Genomic DNA, 19,382 nt, shown 5'->3' on the forward strand with positions numbered 1-19,382 from the left:
CCAGTGAGATTTGGCAGCAGTTGACTGGCATAAGAAATAATGGCCATCTGTACCTTGTGGCTGTCCACCAAGAAGCACATGAGTCCCCTGCATGGGGGGAGGAGCTGGCCATCTTTAGCAGGGGCAGCTGTCCATTTGCCATTCCAGTTACTTTATTTAAATGGCCAGTTTGTGAGACAAAATTAATTCTGTGATTTAGGTTTTAACTTTTTAAGCTGTAATTTGGCTTTATTTACAATTATTTTTATAGCTTATTATACCTATTCATGTGGCACAGTCTAATGAGAACATAATGTTTTCACAGAATAGAGGATGCTATGATAATGGCTTGATTTTAAGGCATGTCCTTATATTTGATAGAGAAATTGGCAGCGTTGCTGTGGAGATGACAGAGTAGTTGCTGCGTGTCACCTGGTGAAAGTAAAGGAGTCTTTCCTGATGACATCCACAGTCCTGCTGAGTGGCCATGGGGAAAGTACAGCTTTTCCTCTCAGGCCGTAGGTTCCATCAAGGTCGTAAAGAGCTGACTCAATTCTGCCGGACACAAAGAGCATTTTTTTTTTTTATAACTTGAAAGTTTTATTTATTTATTTTTTTGCTACAAACTCTGAATGTGCAAAATGTGAAGCTGTTAATTGGGTTTCATCTAGTTAATCCAGTGAATGAAGGAGAAATTGTAACTTTACATTGCATTCATTTGAAACAAAGTTTATGAACCATTAGGATGAAAAATCTGAAACTCAAAATGAGGAATCCATTTTGCTCAGTTCCTTAAAATCGCCATTTGCACGACCACCTCTGAATCTTTAGGAGTCATACTCACCGTTTTCAAGAGATGAGGCTTTGCGGGAGGTGGTGGAATTTGTTAGGTAAGGGTTCAAGCCTTGTCCCTCCATACCCTCAGAGTGTAACAGTCCATCACAGCTGCAGAGACATACTTTGTGTCTGACCTGCATGGCATCGCGTGATGTCATCACTCAGGAAACACGACTGGACTTGTTATACAGAGCTAATCATCTTCCTTGTATATAGTCAAGCATGGTAAGGACCCCTCATGGGTTCCTAGGTACTGAAGCCTGAGTCTGTGTTTGCTGGGAACATGCTGGCAGCTCATTGTGAAGTGCTACGTGAGCCGTCTGCACAGACATTATGTAGTCACTTGTGAACATTCCAGTAGTTTAGTTCTCAGTGTGACCGAGTGTCGTCAACGTGACTGCATGTTTAATTGAGGATGGTGAAGCTGAGCTGCTGTATTCCCTTCTGTTACACAGTTACCGTGGAAGTAAAACAAGAGCAAACATGCAGGATAGGTCAGCAGGTAAATGGGCTTGCCCTGGGAGCCTCATGACCCCTCTTCACCCCTGGAACCCAAGCAAAGGTAAAAGGAGAAAACCAACTCCACAAAGTGGTCCTCTGACTTCTACAAGTGTGCTCATGTTACACACACACACACACACACACACACACACACTACTACTACTACTACTAATAATAATAATAATAGTAATAAATGATAAAATAATAAAATTGTAAAGGAGCAGAATGCCCCACGAATGTCTTGCAGATGTCTTTGCTGTCCCAGTTAGCCTTCTGACTGTCTCCAGTGTGTGCCGCATTGGGGTCTTGGTACAGAAATAACTGAAACGTTGGAAGAACATTCGGGGACTCAGTTGAGATTTGTTCTTGTTCCCACCCTTTCTGGTTTTCCCCATCTGACAGTGCCCTTTTATTCCTGTAGCAGCTGTGAGAGGCAGAGTGGTTTTGTTGTTCCAGCACTTGAAGTATGTGTGCCATGTCGTTCTCAGCTTGCCGGTTGTAGGAAGAGTCTTGATGAGTGTTGTGTTGTCGATAAAGCATTGTTTACCCAGGCCTACTTTTAAGACTCTGGGCTGCACTTCTCGGACTTGATTTATCTTAATTGACGTGCAGCTCTTTGGTTTGCTGGGTGTCTCTCAGCACATTAGAGGCTGTTCAGCATCCCGTCTTTGACTACTCCTAGTTCTGCTCTCCCTCTCCCTATTTAGAGGTTCAGTGGTGAATGCTGGATCTCATTATTGCAGCTCCGAAGCTCCTGGTGCCCTTCATTAGTCCCCATTCGGTTCTCTTTGTCCTTCAGTTGGGGGAATTAATGTTTATTTGTTCTCAAATTCAGTGATACTGGCCTCGAGTGTCTTCAATTTCCTGTTGAACCGTTTGACTGCATTTTAAAAGTTTGTGCAATCTTATTTTGTTTGTGATAATGTAAGTTCTGTTTGTTTCCTTTCAAATAACTTCTTTCTCTATTGTAAAGATAGCCTATATAACTGCAGTTGCTTTCATAGTCTTTTTAAATAACTGTATTTTTGTGGTTGCTTTGAACCCCTGTCAGATAATCCCAGTATCTGATCCATACCAGTATAGCTGCCGGGTCTCTATTCTCTTGGGCTTTGGTTTTCTTGATCTATAGTGTTAGGAGAGCCTGAGTTCTCAGAAGAGATCTTTCTGTTTGTAAAACAACCGCCTTAGGGCTGGAGAGATGGCTCAGCAGTTAAGAGCATTGATTGCTCTTCCAGAGGACCCAGGTTCAATTCCCAGCACCCACACTGAAGGCAAGGATGTAATGATATAACTAGACCCAAGATAAATGATAAACGGGTGCTTATTGGGGACAATTACACAGAAAAATACAAAGAACCCTGAAGCATTTTCCTTCTCTTCCTCTGGGATCCACTGACCTAGCCGAAAGAGTGCACAAAGCCATGCCTCACCCGCCTCTCTTTCCATCTGCCTGAAGCCACGCCCAAAGGTGTGGCTACCATTTCAGGTCCACAGACCAGATGCCTACAGCTGTCTGTAATTCCAGTTTCAAGGGACCCAACACCTGTGGCAAAACGCCAATGCACATAAAATAAAAATAAATAAATAAAAATTTAAAAAACTGGATGTCAGTTAAACAGTTAAACAGTTATTTGTTTAGGTCTGACCCTCACCCTCTGGCCTTCTTGAACAGGCTTTGGCTTTACTGACAGTAATGTTCTGAGGGTTTGTGGTCGTATTGAGTTTAGCTGATTTATTGGAAGCACTTGGCTTCCAGTTTGTTCATTGTGGTGCTGCCTCAGGGCTTGGAGTTGCCCCGGCTGGGGTGCCAGGTGTTCCTCCCGGTGGAGAAGGGGTGGGCCAGGGCCTTATTTGGTAGGCACAGAACTCCCTGAGCTATTGTGGTTCTCCCTTGGCTCTGTTGTCTCTAGCACACAATGGGAGGCTCAGGTCCTTGGAGACAAAGCCTTCCAGGCTGGGCTGCATTCTATAGCAGTATTTTCCCTGCCAGGGCAGCTTGGTGTTTAGGCCAGATGATTTTATGTCAACGTGACACAAGCTAGACTCATTTGAGAGGAAGGAACCCCAATCAAGAACATGCCTCCTCCGTAAGATTGGGCTTAGACAAACCTGTAGGGCATTTTCTTAATTAGAGATTGGCCATTCCTGGACAGGTGGTCCTGGGTTCTATAAGAAAGCAAACTTGAGAAAGTCACGAGGAACACACCAGTAAGCAGTTCCCCTCCACGGCCTCTGCATCAGCTCCTGCCTCCAGGTTCCTGCCCTGTGAGTTCCTGTCCTGACTTCCTTGGATGATGAACGAGATGTGGCAGTGTAAGCAGATAAACCCTTTACTCCCCAATTTGCTTTTGGTTGTGGTGTCTCCTCACAGCAATGATAACCCTAAGACAGTGTTCCTTGGTGAACACGGTTCCAGACTGTGGAGACAGAGGCTTCAGTTTGGGGGCTTCAGTTGCTTGTTGGGCTGCTCACACTCCCTTTTTAGTTGGGGCCATTCTCTTTTTGGTGGGGTTAGTGATCTCAGGCCAGGCCCCCCCCCTCTCTCTCTCTCTCTCTCTTTCTCTCTCTCTCTCTCTCTCTCTCTCTCCATAGAGTTCCTTTCTTCAAATGCAATAGCAAAATGGTGAGATTGGCTTTAACTACACCATCAGCACACCATCAGCATGAGGAGTGGGGAAAGGGTCTTTTTAACTCTCTAATTCATGAATAACTTAATTTGTGGTAGACATGAGAAGACTATTAGCCAAGCACAGAGAAAAAAAAAAGGTGTATGTCCAGGAGAAAGGGAGGAGGAGGAAATTCCTATTATGTCTTTGTCAAGTTATCAGACATAAGTAGAGCTATTTTATGCAAATGTAATGTAAGCCATTTGATGAGAGAGAGAGAGAGAGAGAGAGAGAGAGAGAGAGAGAGAGAGAGAGACCTTCCCCTAGCTGCCTATTAACCTGTCAGGGGCTTGCTCAACCCCTTACAGGTAGGGTTAGGCTCACCTGCCATGCTGGTGTTGCGGACTCCCTGTAACTCAGGGGTGGATGACCACACCTGGTCTGCCTCGTATTGCTGGGTGAGGGGAGGCCTGCAGGTTTTCTTCTGTGGTGTGGTAGGATAGAAGTCATCTTCCTTAAGATACTACTCCTTCCTGCTTTCACGGCACTTTGGCTGCCTTGTGTGCGTCGTTACCTTCAGGTTACTGGATACTCCGTGCTTGGACACCTAAGAGCTACGGTCAGGTTGAAAAGTACATTCTGAGTTTTTTCACCATACAGTTTTCCTCTTAAAAACTGAATTTGCTTCTACCATATTTGTATGTATATTTAGAATTTACTAAAAATGTTTTCTGATTTATTTTTAACATCTATTTTTATTTACATCTGTGTATATATGGTAAATGCCTGTGTGAGCATATGATACGTGTGTATGTGTGTGCATGCATGGATCTCTGATCCCTGGGAGCTGGAGTTGCATGCTTTGTGGGGTGCCCAGTGTGAGTGCTAGGAGCAGAACTCCAGTCCTATGGCAAAGCAGTATGGCTTGTCACTGTTGGGCTCTCTACACTTTAGCTTATCAGGGTTACAGCATGGACAAGGCTATTGCAAATACTACTCCTTCTCTGAGGCTTGCTTTCTTTTCCAGCACAGCCTGTTTTCCTCTGGACTTCTTTCCCCAGTACTTACTTCCCCTGCCGTGCCTCTGGAGAATGACATGGCAGTGTTCTTTCTGAGGATACTGTATAGTATCGCTGATGATTAAAACACTATCCTTTCCTTACTCTAATAACTTTCCAGGAAGTAAAACACATTCTGTTGTAGGAAGTTCCAGACGCCGTTTATGCCCCTGTGAAGCTGAAGCTTGCAGGGACCATGCATGCAGCCCTGCGCACCCATACCCCATGTCTGGCTCTGGTTAATGCACAATCTCTCGCACTTTCTGCAGTCTTGATGTGCTCACTCTAAAGCCCGGCAGCAGCACCCATGCTAACCTGGCTTTCAGTTCCTAGCACGCTGTATTCCTACTCATAGGTACTGCACGGCCTCTTGGTTGGCATTTATGGTCCAGAATACTATTGTTTTGCTCTCTTCTGCTAAGCCAGAAGAATCTGAAATATTCTAAATACCTTTTTATCTTTTGTACATTAACCTGTTTTTCAAATGGTTCATTGAAAAACAATTTTCTGTTAGTTTTTTTGGCTCTACAGCAGTGGTTCTCAACCTTGCTAACTCTGCGACCCTTTAACACAGTTCCTCGTGTTAAGGTGACCTGCAACCATAACATGATTTTCATTGCTACTTCATCGCTATACTTTTCTCCTGTTGAGAATTGTAATGTACATATCTGACATGCAGGATATCTGAACTGACTCCTGTGGAAAGGCCTTTCAACATCCAAAGGGGTCATGACCCACAGTTGAGAACGGCTGCTCCAGAGGGTTCATTCATGCATCGTCCACAGACTGGACGCAGCTTCTTGCCTCGGTCTTTAGGGGTAGAAAAGTAACTTCGTTGTCTTAGATGCTGTAGTAGGAAAGCTGGCTTTGAACGGTGCTTCTGTCTTCACCTAACTATTTGTGTGAGCCTCGTCATCGTGTACTCTCATTCTGGGTTTTAAAGGCATATCACCGTATCAGTTTTATTAGGAATTCTGGGGTGAGCATGGAAGGAATTGAAGTTGTAATTTATAATGAATCTGTTGAATAAAAGCTGTTTCTTTTAAACCAGTTTCTGTGAGCCAAATACTAACAGCTAATTCTCTCAATTCTCTCTCCCTCCTTTCCTCTTTCTCTCCCCTCCCTTCCTCCCTACCCCCTCTCTCCCTGTAATATGTTAAACTACAAGAAATATTGATAGGCAAATACCACTAAAGAATTAATTCAGAAATAACCTGATTCTTAGTTACACATTATAGAATCTACTGGTCTCATGTGAAAACTTTCCCTTTATTTTGTCAAACATTTCACTCAGTAGTGCTTTATTTTTTTAGCATCATCTTTATCTTGTATCTGTACTAGCTAGTGAATTTCTAAAAGCCAAAACTTTCAAAAACCAAGCTTTGAGTTGGTGAGTGGCATTTTCATGTTTTGCTCTAGGCTGTTGGTTGATAAGGTTAGTGTACTTATTAACTTCTAATTCTCTGTTGCTTTCTTAAAGTTTTCTTTTTTTTTTTTAACTGAGAAATTCTTAAGTGAAATAAGAAAAATGAATATGACCAAATTGATTTCATTTCCCACCTTTAAATTTGAGGGAAAAAAACATATTTTCTTATTTAATTACTATTTTTTCTTAAAAGTTTTTTATAAAGATTTATCACATCCAAAATTTATTTTCTTAATTTTGATTCTAAATTCTGTTTCTAAGAAAATGAGAATAATTAAAATATTGAATTTAATCTGGGAAATTTCACTGTGTTAGCAGCTTTTCACTATCCTAACTATTCAAATAATTCATTGTTAAAAAATACATTGACACACTAACACACACCTTAATCCCTACCTTTGTGAGGTGTAGAGGTAGGTGGATCTTTAAGAGTTCATGACCAGCCTGGTCTACATAGCCAGTTCTAGGCCAGACAGGCTACATAGTGAAACTCTATCTCCAAAAAATAAATATCCAGGCAGTGGTGGCACATGCCTTTACTCCCAGCTCTCAGGAGGCAGAGACAGACGGATTTGAGTTTTACGCCAGCCTGGTCTACAGAGTGAGTTTCCAGAACATCCAGGACTACACCAAGAAACCCTGCCTTGAAAAACAAATAAATAAATAATTTTGGGAAGGCAGACAGAGGCTGGGAGGGAAGGGGAGAAAAGGAAGGAGAGGGAAGGAGGGGAAAAAGGAGAGGGGAGAGGGAAGGGGAAGGGAGGAGGGGAGGAGAGGTTGCCTTTGGATGGTTTGTGGCAGTAAAAGTTTTTAGCATAATTTTCTATTTTGGTTTTTATTTCACACACTCTCATATTTGATCCATCTGTTTGTTATCAGGTACATTCAGGTGGATATTAAGATAGTAAGAGCCATTTTATTTGGAAGTCTGTTTTAAAAAGTCTGAATGGAAGCAATAAAGACAGTCTCTCTTTAGAACCCACCAGAGTGCTTGGTTCCTTCCCATGCTAAGCCTGCTGAAAATAAGGACGAATTCCAGGCTTGTGCCTGGTTCCAGAAACATGCATGATCGCTCTATGCAAAATACCACACTTGAAATTTAGCATGAGGTCGGTGAAAGAAACTTCACGCTAAACATTAAATGAAGAATTGTTAAAAGTGAGCTGCTAATATCTGAGTGGGATGTTTTTTTAGCTTACCTGCCTCCTGAGGTATTGATTAATATGTTTTATTGTTAGAATTGGTAATCACTTTTCTCCTAATTAAAGTATATAGGAATGGTGTTGCCTTGACACCTAAAATAAGAGTCTATACATTCAGTGAGTCACTTGACTCTGGATTCAGAAATGTGTTTGTGGAAGGCTGAGTTTGTGGGGGTGACTTGCACTTCTGGGAAAATGGAATTTGGCAAAGACGAGGGCAGAAGGTCTGGGAAGAGTGTCCTTTGGAACTGGAAGGCTTCAGGAAGATTTGTCTGTGTCTGTTACAAAGGGCGCACTGGGTAAAGCTTAACACATCTTTGTGTCTCGGCTGTTGGAGGTACTCTGAACTTCATCCTTGACTATAGAAAAACCTGTGTGATACGGGGAAATTTTATACCCATTTTAGGATTCTCTGCTCAAACCTTCCATAAACACCAAGAGGCAACATTCCTTTCCCTCCATTCCTCCATGATTCTGAGTTCTGTGTAAATCAATCCGCATTGGATGAGTTCAGTTCTGAGGCACTTCTCACTTCCCAGTGCAGGTTGCTGCATTGTCCTGGTTTGAATGAGAATGTCCCCCATAGGCTCATATGTTTGAATGTTTGCTCCCCAGTTATCGCATCTATTTGGGAAGGATTAGGAGGTGTGGCCTTGTTCAAGGAGGTGTGTCATTGGGGGTGGATTTGAGGTTTCAAAATGGTATGCTAGGCCCTGTGTCTCTCTTTTGGCCTGCTGCCTGTGGATCAGGAGGTAAAACTCTCAGCTACTGCACCATTGCCTGTTGAGCACTATGCCTGTCTTCTCTGTTCTATGATAAGAAACTAGCCCTCTAGAACTGTAAGCAAGCCACCTCCCTACCCCTTGCTGCTATCTGCCTTTTGTAAGAGTTGCCTTGATCATGGTGTTTCCTTACGGCAATAAAAAGTAGAATTAATAGCTAACTACTCAATTACTTGTATTATTTTTAACTATATTTTATTAATACTCATGTTACTTTGAATTGTCCATTTGTGCTTCTCTATATTATATATTAATATAGAATTAAGCACTATATAACATAAATTTAATTTAATAAGTTTATATTAAATCTATTAAGTTTATATAGTATGTATTTAATTAATAGCTTACATTTGGATCCTTATCTGAGTCCACTTCTGCAAGAATCCAGATTAAAGAGTGAATGTGTCTCCTTCACACCCAGGTTAACAGAACTAAATTCAGTTGTCTTAGTCTGAGGAGGGGGATTGAGCACATTTGAGCTTCCATTCTCCTCACTCGCAGTGAGTTGTGCAAGTAAATACTGGTTACTACCACACTGTTAGAAGGATCATTGTAAATTCATGTTCAAGTGGCCCCCGGAGTCTTTAATCTTCAGCTCACATCTTCTAAGTTAGAATTACTGAAGCACATAATTTCTAGTTCCCAAGTATTCCACAATAAATATATTCCTGGGCACTTTCATTAGTCCTGCCACAGATTATCAATCATGTTGAATTTTAGTCAGTGTAGTTACCTTCTGTTGAAGGACGAGAAAAATTAGTGGTTTCTGAAACATTAAATACACAGCAATTGAAAAATTAACGAAGCCAATTTAGGAACACGTTTTTTTAATGCTTGAGTGTCTGATGGAAATTTTTCCATGGGACACTTGATTTAGAAGTGTGGTAATTATGATGCAGAGAAGTAAGCTGAAAAGCCACATTCACATCTTGGCTTCTTATTTTGTTTCTTAAACCCACTCAAAATATGATTCACTGATTTATTTTCACGTAATACTGAAACATTTGCCGTTAAAGTAATCATCACGATCCCTGCTTATTGTCAACTCTGTCACTAGTGGCCATCAGTATGTTCAGCCCCACAGATGGAGATTAACGTGGCTACGTTCTGTCAGGGTTTGGATAAATAGACTCTCGTTTCTTCCCAGGACTATGATGTGTGTGTTGTTCTATTGTCTGTGAATTAAATGGCTGAGCTACAGTTTGGAACAATTCGCTACTGAATTCTTATTTAACTTGGACAAACTTAGCAAGTATTAATAGTGGCTCCACTGGCAGTCACTCTGACACCATTGCCAAGCCAGGCTGCAGGAAAGTCCCCCATAAAAACATGTAAAAGGTCAAGCACCTTAATCTCTGAAACTACTCTTAGAGATGGAAGGCTTGTCCTTTAAACATTCAACTGAAAAAGGACAGTTTTTATTAAGTTGACAATGTCTGTATCCTGCCATTTTTCATCCTAGAAAACAAGTTTACCCAATAACAATTACAAATAAAATGTTATGTACTAGGGAAGTCTGTATGCTCCCATAGTAATAGTTAATATTTCAGTGAATGTACTTAGAAGTTACTAATAATGAAGTGAAATTTGATGGTTTAGAATAAAACTCTATTTCTGGACTTAACATGTAAGCAAAATGTCATGTGTGGTACACACGTGTGTGTGTGTGTGTGTGTGTGTGTGTGTGTGTGTGCGCGCGCGCGCGCGCTTGCTTTAAGCAGTTATGAGTAACATAGCGTACTGTTACATCTTTGAATTTGATCATGTATGTATATATTATGTAATAAATCTACACACCAAAAGATAAACTTATTGTTTACTATATATCCTTCCAAAATGTAAACACTCTGGTATCTAGAAACTGAAAAAAGAAACCCTGAACGATCCCCAGAAAACCATCTTGTCTTCATAGGTGTGGTACACTGTCCTGTGGTAGACATGTTGTCTTCAAAGGTGTGGTACACTGTCGTGTGGTAGACTCGAGACCTTCTGTTCTTGGCTTGAGATAATTTGATTCTCAGGGCTGCTTCTTGGCCTTCCTGTTCTTTGGTAAAATAAAAAGCCATTTCCGAATCCATTTACATTAGATATAATGGTCATGGCTCTAAGTGAGACTTCAGACCTGTAAGTTGTTCACCCCTAGGATAACCCCATAGATTGGCGTGAATTGACTTTCCGTAAATGACACTCACTTACGGTATGTGTAGACGGGCACCCAGCGTAGAAGTGAGTGACACGTGCATTCAGTCCACACATGCAGGCAGCTGTTTGATCTCCAATCCTGCTAGTGGTGTGCTGTTAGGAATGCGGTCTAGAGTCGGTCTGAAGTGCCGTATCCCTTGACTGACCTCTGTGGCACAGTGACAGTGGTGGTGCTTACATGTTGGAGTACTAGGAGAAGGGACAAGGGATGAGCTTCCTAGCTCAGTCACTTAGTACTTTGGACCCTGGGCAAACATTAACCTCTCCAGCTTTAGTTTGCTCTTGTACAGAAATAACGCATTTCTAGGCAGTTCCAGTATAAGGATTCTCAGATCCACCAAGCAGGTGTATGTGGAAACATGTCCAGATGAACTCAAGAAAGCTTTGGTTTAGACAAATGAAAGAGATAGTCTTTTCTCAGTGTAGGCCGACCTTAAATCTTCTAGCAGTTTTTAATCCTTTAATTTATGGATACTGTGAAGTGTGTGGTGTATTTTACAGTTGACCCCCAGTGGTTATTTTAAAGAATTTCTCAATGAATAAGCAAAAAGTATATTTTAAAAATACAATCTCCACTTTAAAACAAAAGAATCTTATGTTTCAAAATAGCATAGATTTTTGGTGTTGAGATAGAATTAATAGAGACATGGATATTGATTTATTTTGCCATAATAATGACACATTAATATTCATGAAACCACAAAAAGGACAGGATGCTAATATACTAGAAACACATTAAATGTCTAAGCCAGATCTCTTGAAGCTTCAACATGAGACAGGCATAGTCACTATGGTTTGATTGTAGGTCTATGGGTTTCAATGCAGTCAAAAGTCACTAGCGCACAGATGACCATTAAATAAAACTGTGTCAGCTTTGTGCACCACTGTTGTGCACTGTTCGTGTTTTGTCTCTGACATATTTTATTGCAGTCTTTCATAAAGATTTATTCTTACTTCATATGTATGGTTGTTTGCCTAATTGTTTATCTCTGCACTACACGTGCACTGCTGCAGAGGCCAGAGAGGGCTTTGGATCCCCTGGGCCTCAGAGCTGCATGTGCGTGGTAGGATCCGAACCTGGGTCCTCAGCAAGCATGAGTACTCTAAGGTGCCGAGCCATCCCTCAAGCTGCCTTCGCCGCAGGCTGTATTTTTGTCCTTTACGGGTACACTCGTGAAGTGGGCTGAGAGAACACGCCTGGCCTAGACTTTAGAGACTGACCCTCAGTGACCCATGTCCAACCAAAAGCATCCAATCCACAGTTTCTGAGGGATGTGGTGACCACAAAGGCAGTAACCAGAGCTATGCTCATTAACAGCTTGACGTCTCAGGCCCCGTAGTCCCAGCAGCTTTGCGCCTCCAGCGCTCACTCAGGCATGGCTTTGCCAGCTGCGCAGCTGTGTCCCAGGAGTTCCAGTGCTGCCTGTCAGTTCCCTCACGTGGCCCCCGACAGTCTCCTAATCTCCACTACTTTAGCTTAACATTTAGACTGAACTATTATTTCTGTGAGTTGAAATCCACTTTAAAAACAAAGTGGATCTGTGGGTAACTTGTCTGTCAGGGTGATAGGTAAATGTCACATGGTGTTTCTAAAGGTGAAGTACTTCAAATGGCTGTCAAAGGACATTTCAAAACCACTTACAGTTTTGCTTGAATATATTGGATTACCTATTATGACTTATACTATAGGTGATAATTATGTTTCTCTCTAATGGAGAAATTATACTATAATGTAAAGAACAAAAATGATGAATATAACATTGAAGTCTACTTCTGCCTCGTCTCCCTCACCCCTACCGTTTCCAGCATACTCCTTGCTTGATTTCTTTTTCCTGCCTTCTTTTAAAATGGACCTCTTTACCAAGCCGGCATTGTAGTTGTGTGTGATTTTTGTAGCTACATGTTTTTACACACTGGTGAACTCCTTCGTGGTAGTTGGTTCCTGATCTCTGACAGGAAGACGCCATTTTACAATGGTGTGTTAGCATCACTGGTCTTGTACCTCCCAGTGGTATTGTTGCTTTGTTATGCCACAGGAAGGGCTGGGGAAGATAGGAGACTACAGGCAATATCACAGGAAGCTGCAGGTCATGTTTGCACACATAAAAGTAGCTCTTAGGAATGTGCTCATGGAAGAGAATGGCTTTGAACATAATGTAAATGGGAAATTTTCATAATCAAGAGAAACTCTGATGTACTATAACACAACTTTTTAAGAAGACAGTAGCACAGGCGTGGCTTTGTGGTAGGTGCAGAGCACACCTTGTGTGTCCCTTACAGGTCGGGACAGCATCATTTTGAAGCTGCAGTTTCTGAAAGAGTTTTGCCGCAATATTGATTTTAATATCTGACAGTATAGTAACATCCCTCAGATCTCTTTTGTATCATGTTTAAGTTACAGCTTCTTAGGATGCTGTTGACTGCGCTTACTTCCTGAAAGGAATTTGCAGTGACTGTACTCTTGCATGGATTAACAACTTGTCTTTTTCTGTCTTTTTGCCGTAGGATAAGAAATGGATTCTCAATCATGAAGATGTTTCATTGGGAGCATTACTGGGCAAGGTATGCAGTCAGCAAATAAGAAATCGTGTATTAGCCATGAGAACTTCATGTTGAAAAGCGTTTTTAATATCCCATCACGGGCCATTGTGCGTGTATATTAATTAACCTAGAAGTCAGCATTGTATTTCATAGAAATCTTCCGACTTTCTCTGAGATAGACCGATAATATTAGAAAGGTCTACGATGATTCTTCTATTTAAAAATAGTGCATATTTTTCCTAGAAGGTCAAAGTCATAGTGGTTTTATCAAAACCAAAAACTGTTGAATGCAGGGAAGAAGCCGTGAGGTAGTGAAAGTTGGATATAGTCACTCTGCTTCCAGTTGTACTCAGTGATCCAGAAAAAGTGAAATCTTGCTTCTGGGAATATCAGGAAAGTTCATACACTACATTATCATAATTTAAATATAATGTGGGCAAGGGCCAGGGACATGGAGTAGGGATGAGGCACTTGCCACCAAGCCTGGCCATCTGTGTGCAGCACAGGAACCTACGTGGTAGAAGGAGAGAACCAGCTTGTGGGGTTGACATGTGTGCTGTGAACATGTGTGCTCCCCACAGGGGACACGGGCGTGGGAGAAGAAGTTATACTCTGGGCAAGAAGACCTTCATTTCAGGGACCTATTTTGTGACTGGCTCTGGTGGTGGTAAAGGACAGCCTTACAGAGTGAAAGTTCCTTTTCCTGCATTCTAGTTGGAAATGTCCTCCAAGTCATAGTCCATATTAAACTGCATTGTTTCCAGCAATACAGGCAGGCTAGCCAAATAGCCTACACAGATCTGCCAGTCATTATTGCTCGGGTTCTACTGAATAAATAGCAGTTTGTCAGTGGCTTACTTGTGGATGGTTCTTGTGTGAAATTTGAATTGGATTTAGCTTCATGATGCACTGTGAAAAATAGGGTAAAATTCAGATATTGTTATTGGAAATTTTGTATATAATTTATGAGCAATCAGTGCTAGACTGGTATTTTAAGTAAAGTAATAAATGGCCTATTTTTATTCAAAAGTGAACTTGATGGTTTCTTCCAATTTTCAAAGAACATGCCGTTTATTAAGACTATGGGTCTTGTTGGAGTCTTCTCCTTTTCGGGACTTTGAGCACTTGCCATTTAAATGCCTTTTCCAAATGGAAGCTTCTGGTCACTATTGGAAAATGGGTTTTATTTGCTAAGACATTTTTAGTAAGCTAATTCTAAAGAATCTAAGCTAAAAGAAGGCAGCTGTGTTTACTGAGAGGTGCTCTCCTAATTTGGAAGGAATTGTTCCTAAATATGATAACAGTAATGCTGGGGTAACCCAATAGAAGCAGTTTGGTCAAAAGTTACTACAAAGAAACTGATTTCCTTAAATACAATTAAATAATAAATTTCAAAACTAAAACACTGCAGTAGACTATTGGGAAGGATAGTTTTTTTTCAGTTCTAAGCAAAAATATTTTTAATTAAAGAAAATGTTCTAATTTTTTTATTTGTTTGCCTTGAAGTAGGGTCTTGTGTATGGCCCTGGCTGCCCTGGAACTTGCTATGTAACCAGGCTGGCCTCAAACTCAGAGTTCCTTATGCCTCAGCCTCCCAAATGCGGGATTAAAGTCATGCACAGCCATATGTGTGTGTATGCATGTGTGTCTACAGTGTGTTTCAAATGTTTATTTTTACTTTAAGTATGACTATTCAACAAGAGTCTTGTTTCTTACTAAGGCTGTTTCATAGAAAATTACTTTTTAATGACTAGGCATGAAAGTCTCAAATTTAAATATTTTAAAGAAAATGCTTTAAGAGATATTATTTAGCTTAACTTTATGTGGTATTTTAAAATACCAGAACATAATTTGTCGTTAATATCTTGCTACTTTCCTGAACACTTACTGCACACCGAGAATGCATGAGTAGCTAAAAACAGAGCCAAAATTTTAAGTAGTAATTGTTAAGTAGTGACAGAAATTAACTTCATGCAACACCATAGTCTTAAAGGGCAGTTACTCTATAGTTGCTGTTTAAGTCATCCAGCACTTTCTATGTGGCCTGTGATGTATTACACACACTCCTGGGTACATGGTGACTGTACATGGACTAGCAGAGAAAATCCCTGTGCCTGTCATGCCCCCCTCTAACAAGCAAAGGAAAGACAGGTAACTGAAACACTGAAATGAACACCTTTTATGTTAGAGAAAGGGGAGCGGGCTTGGGTCTTCTTGTTGGTCAGTGTTGCCGTTCTTAAAAGGAGAAGGTAACCAGACCTCATTACCGGTTACCTTTGAATTAAAACTTGCCAGAAACACCACTGAGCCGTGTGGACAGCTGACAGTGAGGGTTAGGCTGAGTGATTAACCAGTGTGGAACTCATCTGCCGAGCAAAAGACACAGTTGGGTTGTGGTGGAACAAGTAAAGGGAATTACAGGGGGAGGCAGTCAGCAGGATGGCAGGGATGTCATCATACAGGGCCTGCCTGGATCTCACAGCACCTTTAACTTTGGTGCTGAAGGGAACATGGAGCTGGTGGGTGACTGCCAGCAGAGCAGGATAATTACACTTTGCCTTCTTGAGGGTGGCTCTGGGCGTTAGGAGAAAACACTCAGCTAGGTGAGTGAAAACCAAGGCTAGGACAGGGCTGCAGCTGGGAGGTAATAAATTCAGATTTATTTTGAAGCTGAAGCAGTTGTGTATCTCAGTGGGTGTTGTAGGGATTGAGAGAAATATAGAAGCCAGCTCCAAGTGTAGCAGGTTTCTGGGAACTAAATTGAAGGCCTGTAATATATCAACTTTATCTATTAGATTTCTACAAAAAGGTGAAGAAAGCCAGATAACAAGTGCTGAGGTTAAGTAAGGTGACTTTTCCAGAGTATAAGCTGAGTAGTTGGGAGTGGGCCTAGATAAAGAGGAGGATAAGAACTGAGCCCTGGTCACTCCAGAACCAAGAGGCAAGGGGAAGAAAAAGGAGTCCTCAGAGGAAGTTGAAAAAAAAATGAACCAATTAGGAAGGTAGAAAACCAGGAACTTTTATTATGCCTTAGAAACCAAGAGGAGAATCTAAACCAGGAGGGTAGACTGCTGTCTGGGGTCAGGTGCTGACGGGGAGTCTGGGGAGCACCAGATAGTGCATTAACCACTAGGTTTGCAAGATGCCAGTGGCGATGGCTGGGCAATTTTGTTTCAACCCAATCAGGGTGATTTAAGAGAGGCCCAAGATAGCAAGGCTGTAAGTCTGACTCTGCAGCTAAAGGAAGCAAAAAAGGCATGGGTGGCTGCATCCAGAATTACTCTGTAAGAGAAAGAATGGCGTGTTAGTCTGTAGCTGGGAAAAGAGCTCATTGAAGGTTTTCGGATATGAGTGTGTTATGAATTGCTACAGCATGATAGGCTCACAATGGAACATTAAAACTTGAGGTTTACACATAAGCACAATATCACATTTGAAACTGAGGGAGGAAGATGGTTGGCAGGTGTGACTGAGAGTCCAGTAACTCCATGGCGATTACTTTGGGGTTTATTTTGTTTTTGCTGGAGAAGCAACAGCATCAGCTAAGAGGTGAGTGCTGAAAAGAGAGTAGAGGCCACACCAGTTACCCAGAGCCTGGGATTGAGGCTGTCTTAAAAAGCAGCCGCGCCACAGTGAGGCCCTAAAGGTTTTTGTGGGTGAATTTACAGTTGATTGAGTAGCAGGTGAAGGTAAAGCCATGTCTGAGTGGGTCGAGTGCCAGTGAGCAAAGGGAAGTCCTTTAGTGGTGATGAAACACAGTGAAAACAGCTGAAGGACAGCCTAGGGACAGGAGAGAGTTGAAGGCAGTCATAAGATCTTTCCTGTAGTGTGGCTTTCTTCTCTTCCTAAATGCACTGTCAATAAGGCATCTGCATCAAAGAGGAAGGTTAGCAGTGTCGTACGTGTTCACCATTGGTGACACGGATACTTGAGCAAGCCCCCTTTCAACCCCGGTCCACACCTGTCTCTACAGCAGAGATTGTTGTTAGGATACGTGCCAGCAGTCCCCTCTCAGAGCCCTTGCTTTCTCTAACCACAGTGATCTTTAATGTAATCAAAGTAATACAGTGCTCAAGGGATAAAGTAGTTGGTGGAAGAAAAACCTATGTACTCAAGGCAGTGTCGATGTTGGGTTCCCCTTTTGTTGAAGCCAAACATTAGATAAACAACAGTTTTCTCTAGCAAAGACTAACCTGTGGTTCTGTGGAGGAGGGATGCCTATAAACAGCACAGTGCTTTGGTTAACTCAGAGTACTTCGTTTTATGCTTCCCTGAGTTATTTAGCGAAGCTTTGCAGGCTGTCAGCCGTGCCAACAATGCTTGTATTCTTCTTTTCAGGGGAATTTTGGTGAAGTGTATAAGGGCACACTGAAGGATAAAACTGCTGTCGCTGTTAAAACATGCAAGGAAGACCTTCCTCAGGAATTAAAAATAAAGTTTTTACAGGAAGCCAAGTGAGTTCTTTAAAAACAATACAAAATGTATGTTTATAATTCATTACATTGCCCATTCTGCTGTATTAAATTCACTGTGAGGTAAGTTTCAAACATCACTGATCTGTGATTTGCTGAAGTAGAAGTAGAACTTTCCAGCGTGAGCACCTTGCTGTGGAAACAGTTTCTGGCTTGAGCTAGCCTGGAGCACGGTTAAGCGGGTGTGATAGCCATAGGGCATCAACAGCATAACTATTCTCCAAGTCTGTAAAAATACCCCAACACTTTTATTTTGCCTCACATACGTGTTTGTATGTAGTACTGTAGTTCTCTTTGCAATGTATGTCTTGTATACACCCTTACCTATATTTACATATCTTACACTCTTGCTGGCTATTATAAATTTGGTTCCTTTCCCAAGAATCTCAGATTTTATTTTTCTATTTTGTGTCTGGCATTTGTTAGCCCCCCCCCAGGTGATTTCTTGTCTTTCTTGTCTACATTATATTCTTAACGGAAATTGAATGGCCCATTTTACCTATCCCTGTTCTGCAGATAGTTAAAACTAGTCTACTGTTTATAAAACCAAGAATGCCAAAGACATATCTAAAAAATTAAAATATAATTTGAACAGAGTAAGCTAGATTAAAAAAAAAGTATGGGGAGTGAGATGACTTTCCAGAATGATGGGTGGGTGGCTGTTGAGGTGACCAGAGGAGACGGCAACGAGGGGGTTAGCTCGTGGCCTGGATGTCTTCATGTGCATCTCCAGTCATGACTTAAATATGGCTCTGGCCGTATAGTAAAGTTAAATAGTCAGTACTTAAATACTGTCTGAGGAATGAAGTCGTAGTCTTTGCATGCACATTATTGGAAATCCCATGACAGTTAGCAGGTATTCTTAGGGTGAAAGGCTTTGTTTAACATTGCTTAAAAACATTTTTCTTCCTTTCAAACTTGTGATCATTATACAAACTAAAAGTTTAATTTCTTTTTAACTGGAATTATGAAAGAAGTTTGATACTAGAAATGTAAATTCTGTCCATTCAAGCTTCTGAATATTCCTTCACAGACATGAGTTACATCATGTAGCTGACTGTTGTGTGTGTTTCTTCATTGCCATCTTCCAACCTTACAAATGCCATTTTGGTGTTTGTTTTGATTTTTCCAAGACAGGGTTTCTCGGTATAGCCCGGGCTATCCTGAGACTCACTTTGTAGACCAGGTTGGCCTCACACTGCCTTTGCCTCTGGAGTGCTGGAATTGAGGGCGTGCACCACCAGCACACAGCAGCATTCTGTATGAAAGTCAAATATTCTTGAAAAGTCAAATATTCTTGAAAATTGGCTTAATTTCTATTAGAAATTTTGCTGTATCATTGACAGTATTTTTTTATCTCTAGAATTTTTCCTAATTTTCATTTATAAGTCATTATTTTAAATCTAAAATGTTTTTCCTAGGATTTGTCCTTCTGTAGTTGTATATGCACAGAATGTTTTTTGTCTATTTTCATTTTCATAGGAAAGAATGTGGAAATTTTCCCATAGGAGTGAATTATAATATCAGAATTAAAAAGGGTCTAAGGGGTTTGTTCTATTTTTAGATCATGCTTGAAGCTCTGCTAAGGATTGTTTCTTAGCATGTAACCGCTACTGAAATATTGTGTTTATCCAAACTAACTCCACACCAATTCTTCCTCAGTCCTTGTGGAAATGCTTTTATATGGTCACTTCTGTTAGTCCAGTTCTCTAAACTCTTGTTTCTGCATCTGAAGCTGTCATCTAGTGAGGTGATGCCTGTAACATTTGCCAGTAG

General features: G+C 41.2%; 1 protein-coding gene across 6 annotated transcripts in view; it reads left to right on the forward strand.

Annotated features, from left to right (window-relative positions):
• Positions 1-19,382, forward strand: part of Fer (FER tyrosine kinase) — a 261,687-nt gene that overhangs the window by 151,645 nt on the left and 90,660 nt on the right. For all 6 annotated transcript variants that reach the window (XR_004768769.1, XM_027397739.2, XM_035441167.1 and 3 more), the window contains 2 exons: positions 13,099-13,155; positions 17,473-17,588. Coding sequence is in view for 5 of the 6 variants with exons in the window: in XM_027397739.2 (XP_027253540.1) it covers positions 13,099-13,155; positions 17,473-17,588 (173 nt within the window). In the remaining variant the exon portion in view is untranslated. The remainder of the gene's footprint in view (positions 1-13,098; positions 13,156-17,472; positions 17,589-19,382) is intronic.

This window comes from Cricetulus griseus, chromosome 2 (assembly GCF_003668045.3).
Source record: "Cricetulus griseus strain 17A/GY chromosome 2, alternate assembly CriGri-PICRH-1.0, whole genome shotgun sequence".
NCBI lineage: Eukaryota > Metazoa > Chordata > Mammalia > Rodentia > Cricetidae > Cricetulus > Cricetulus griseus.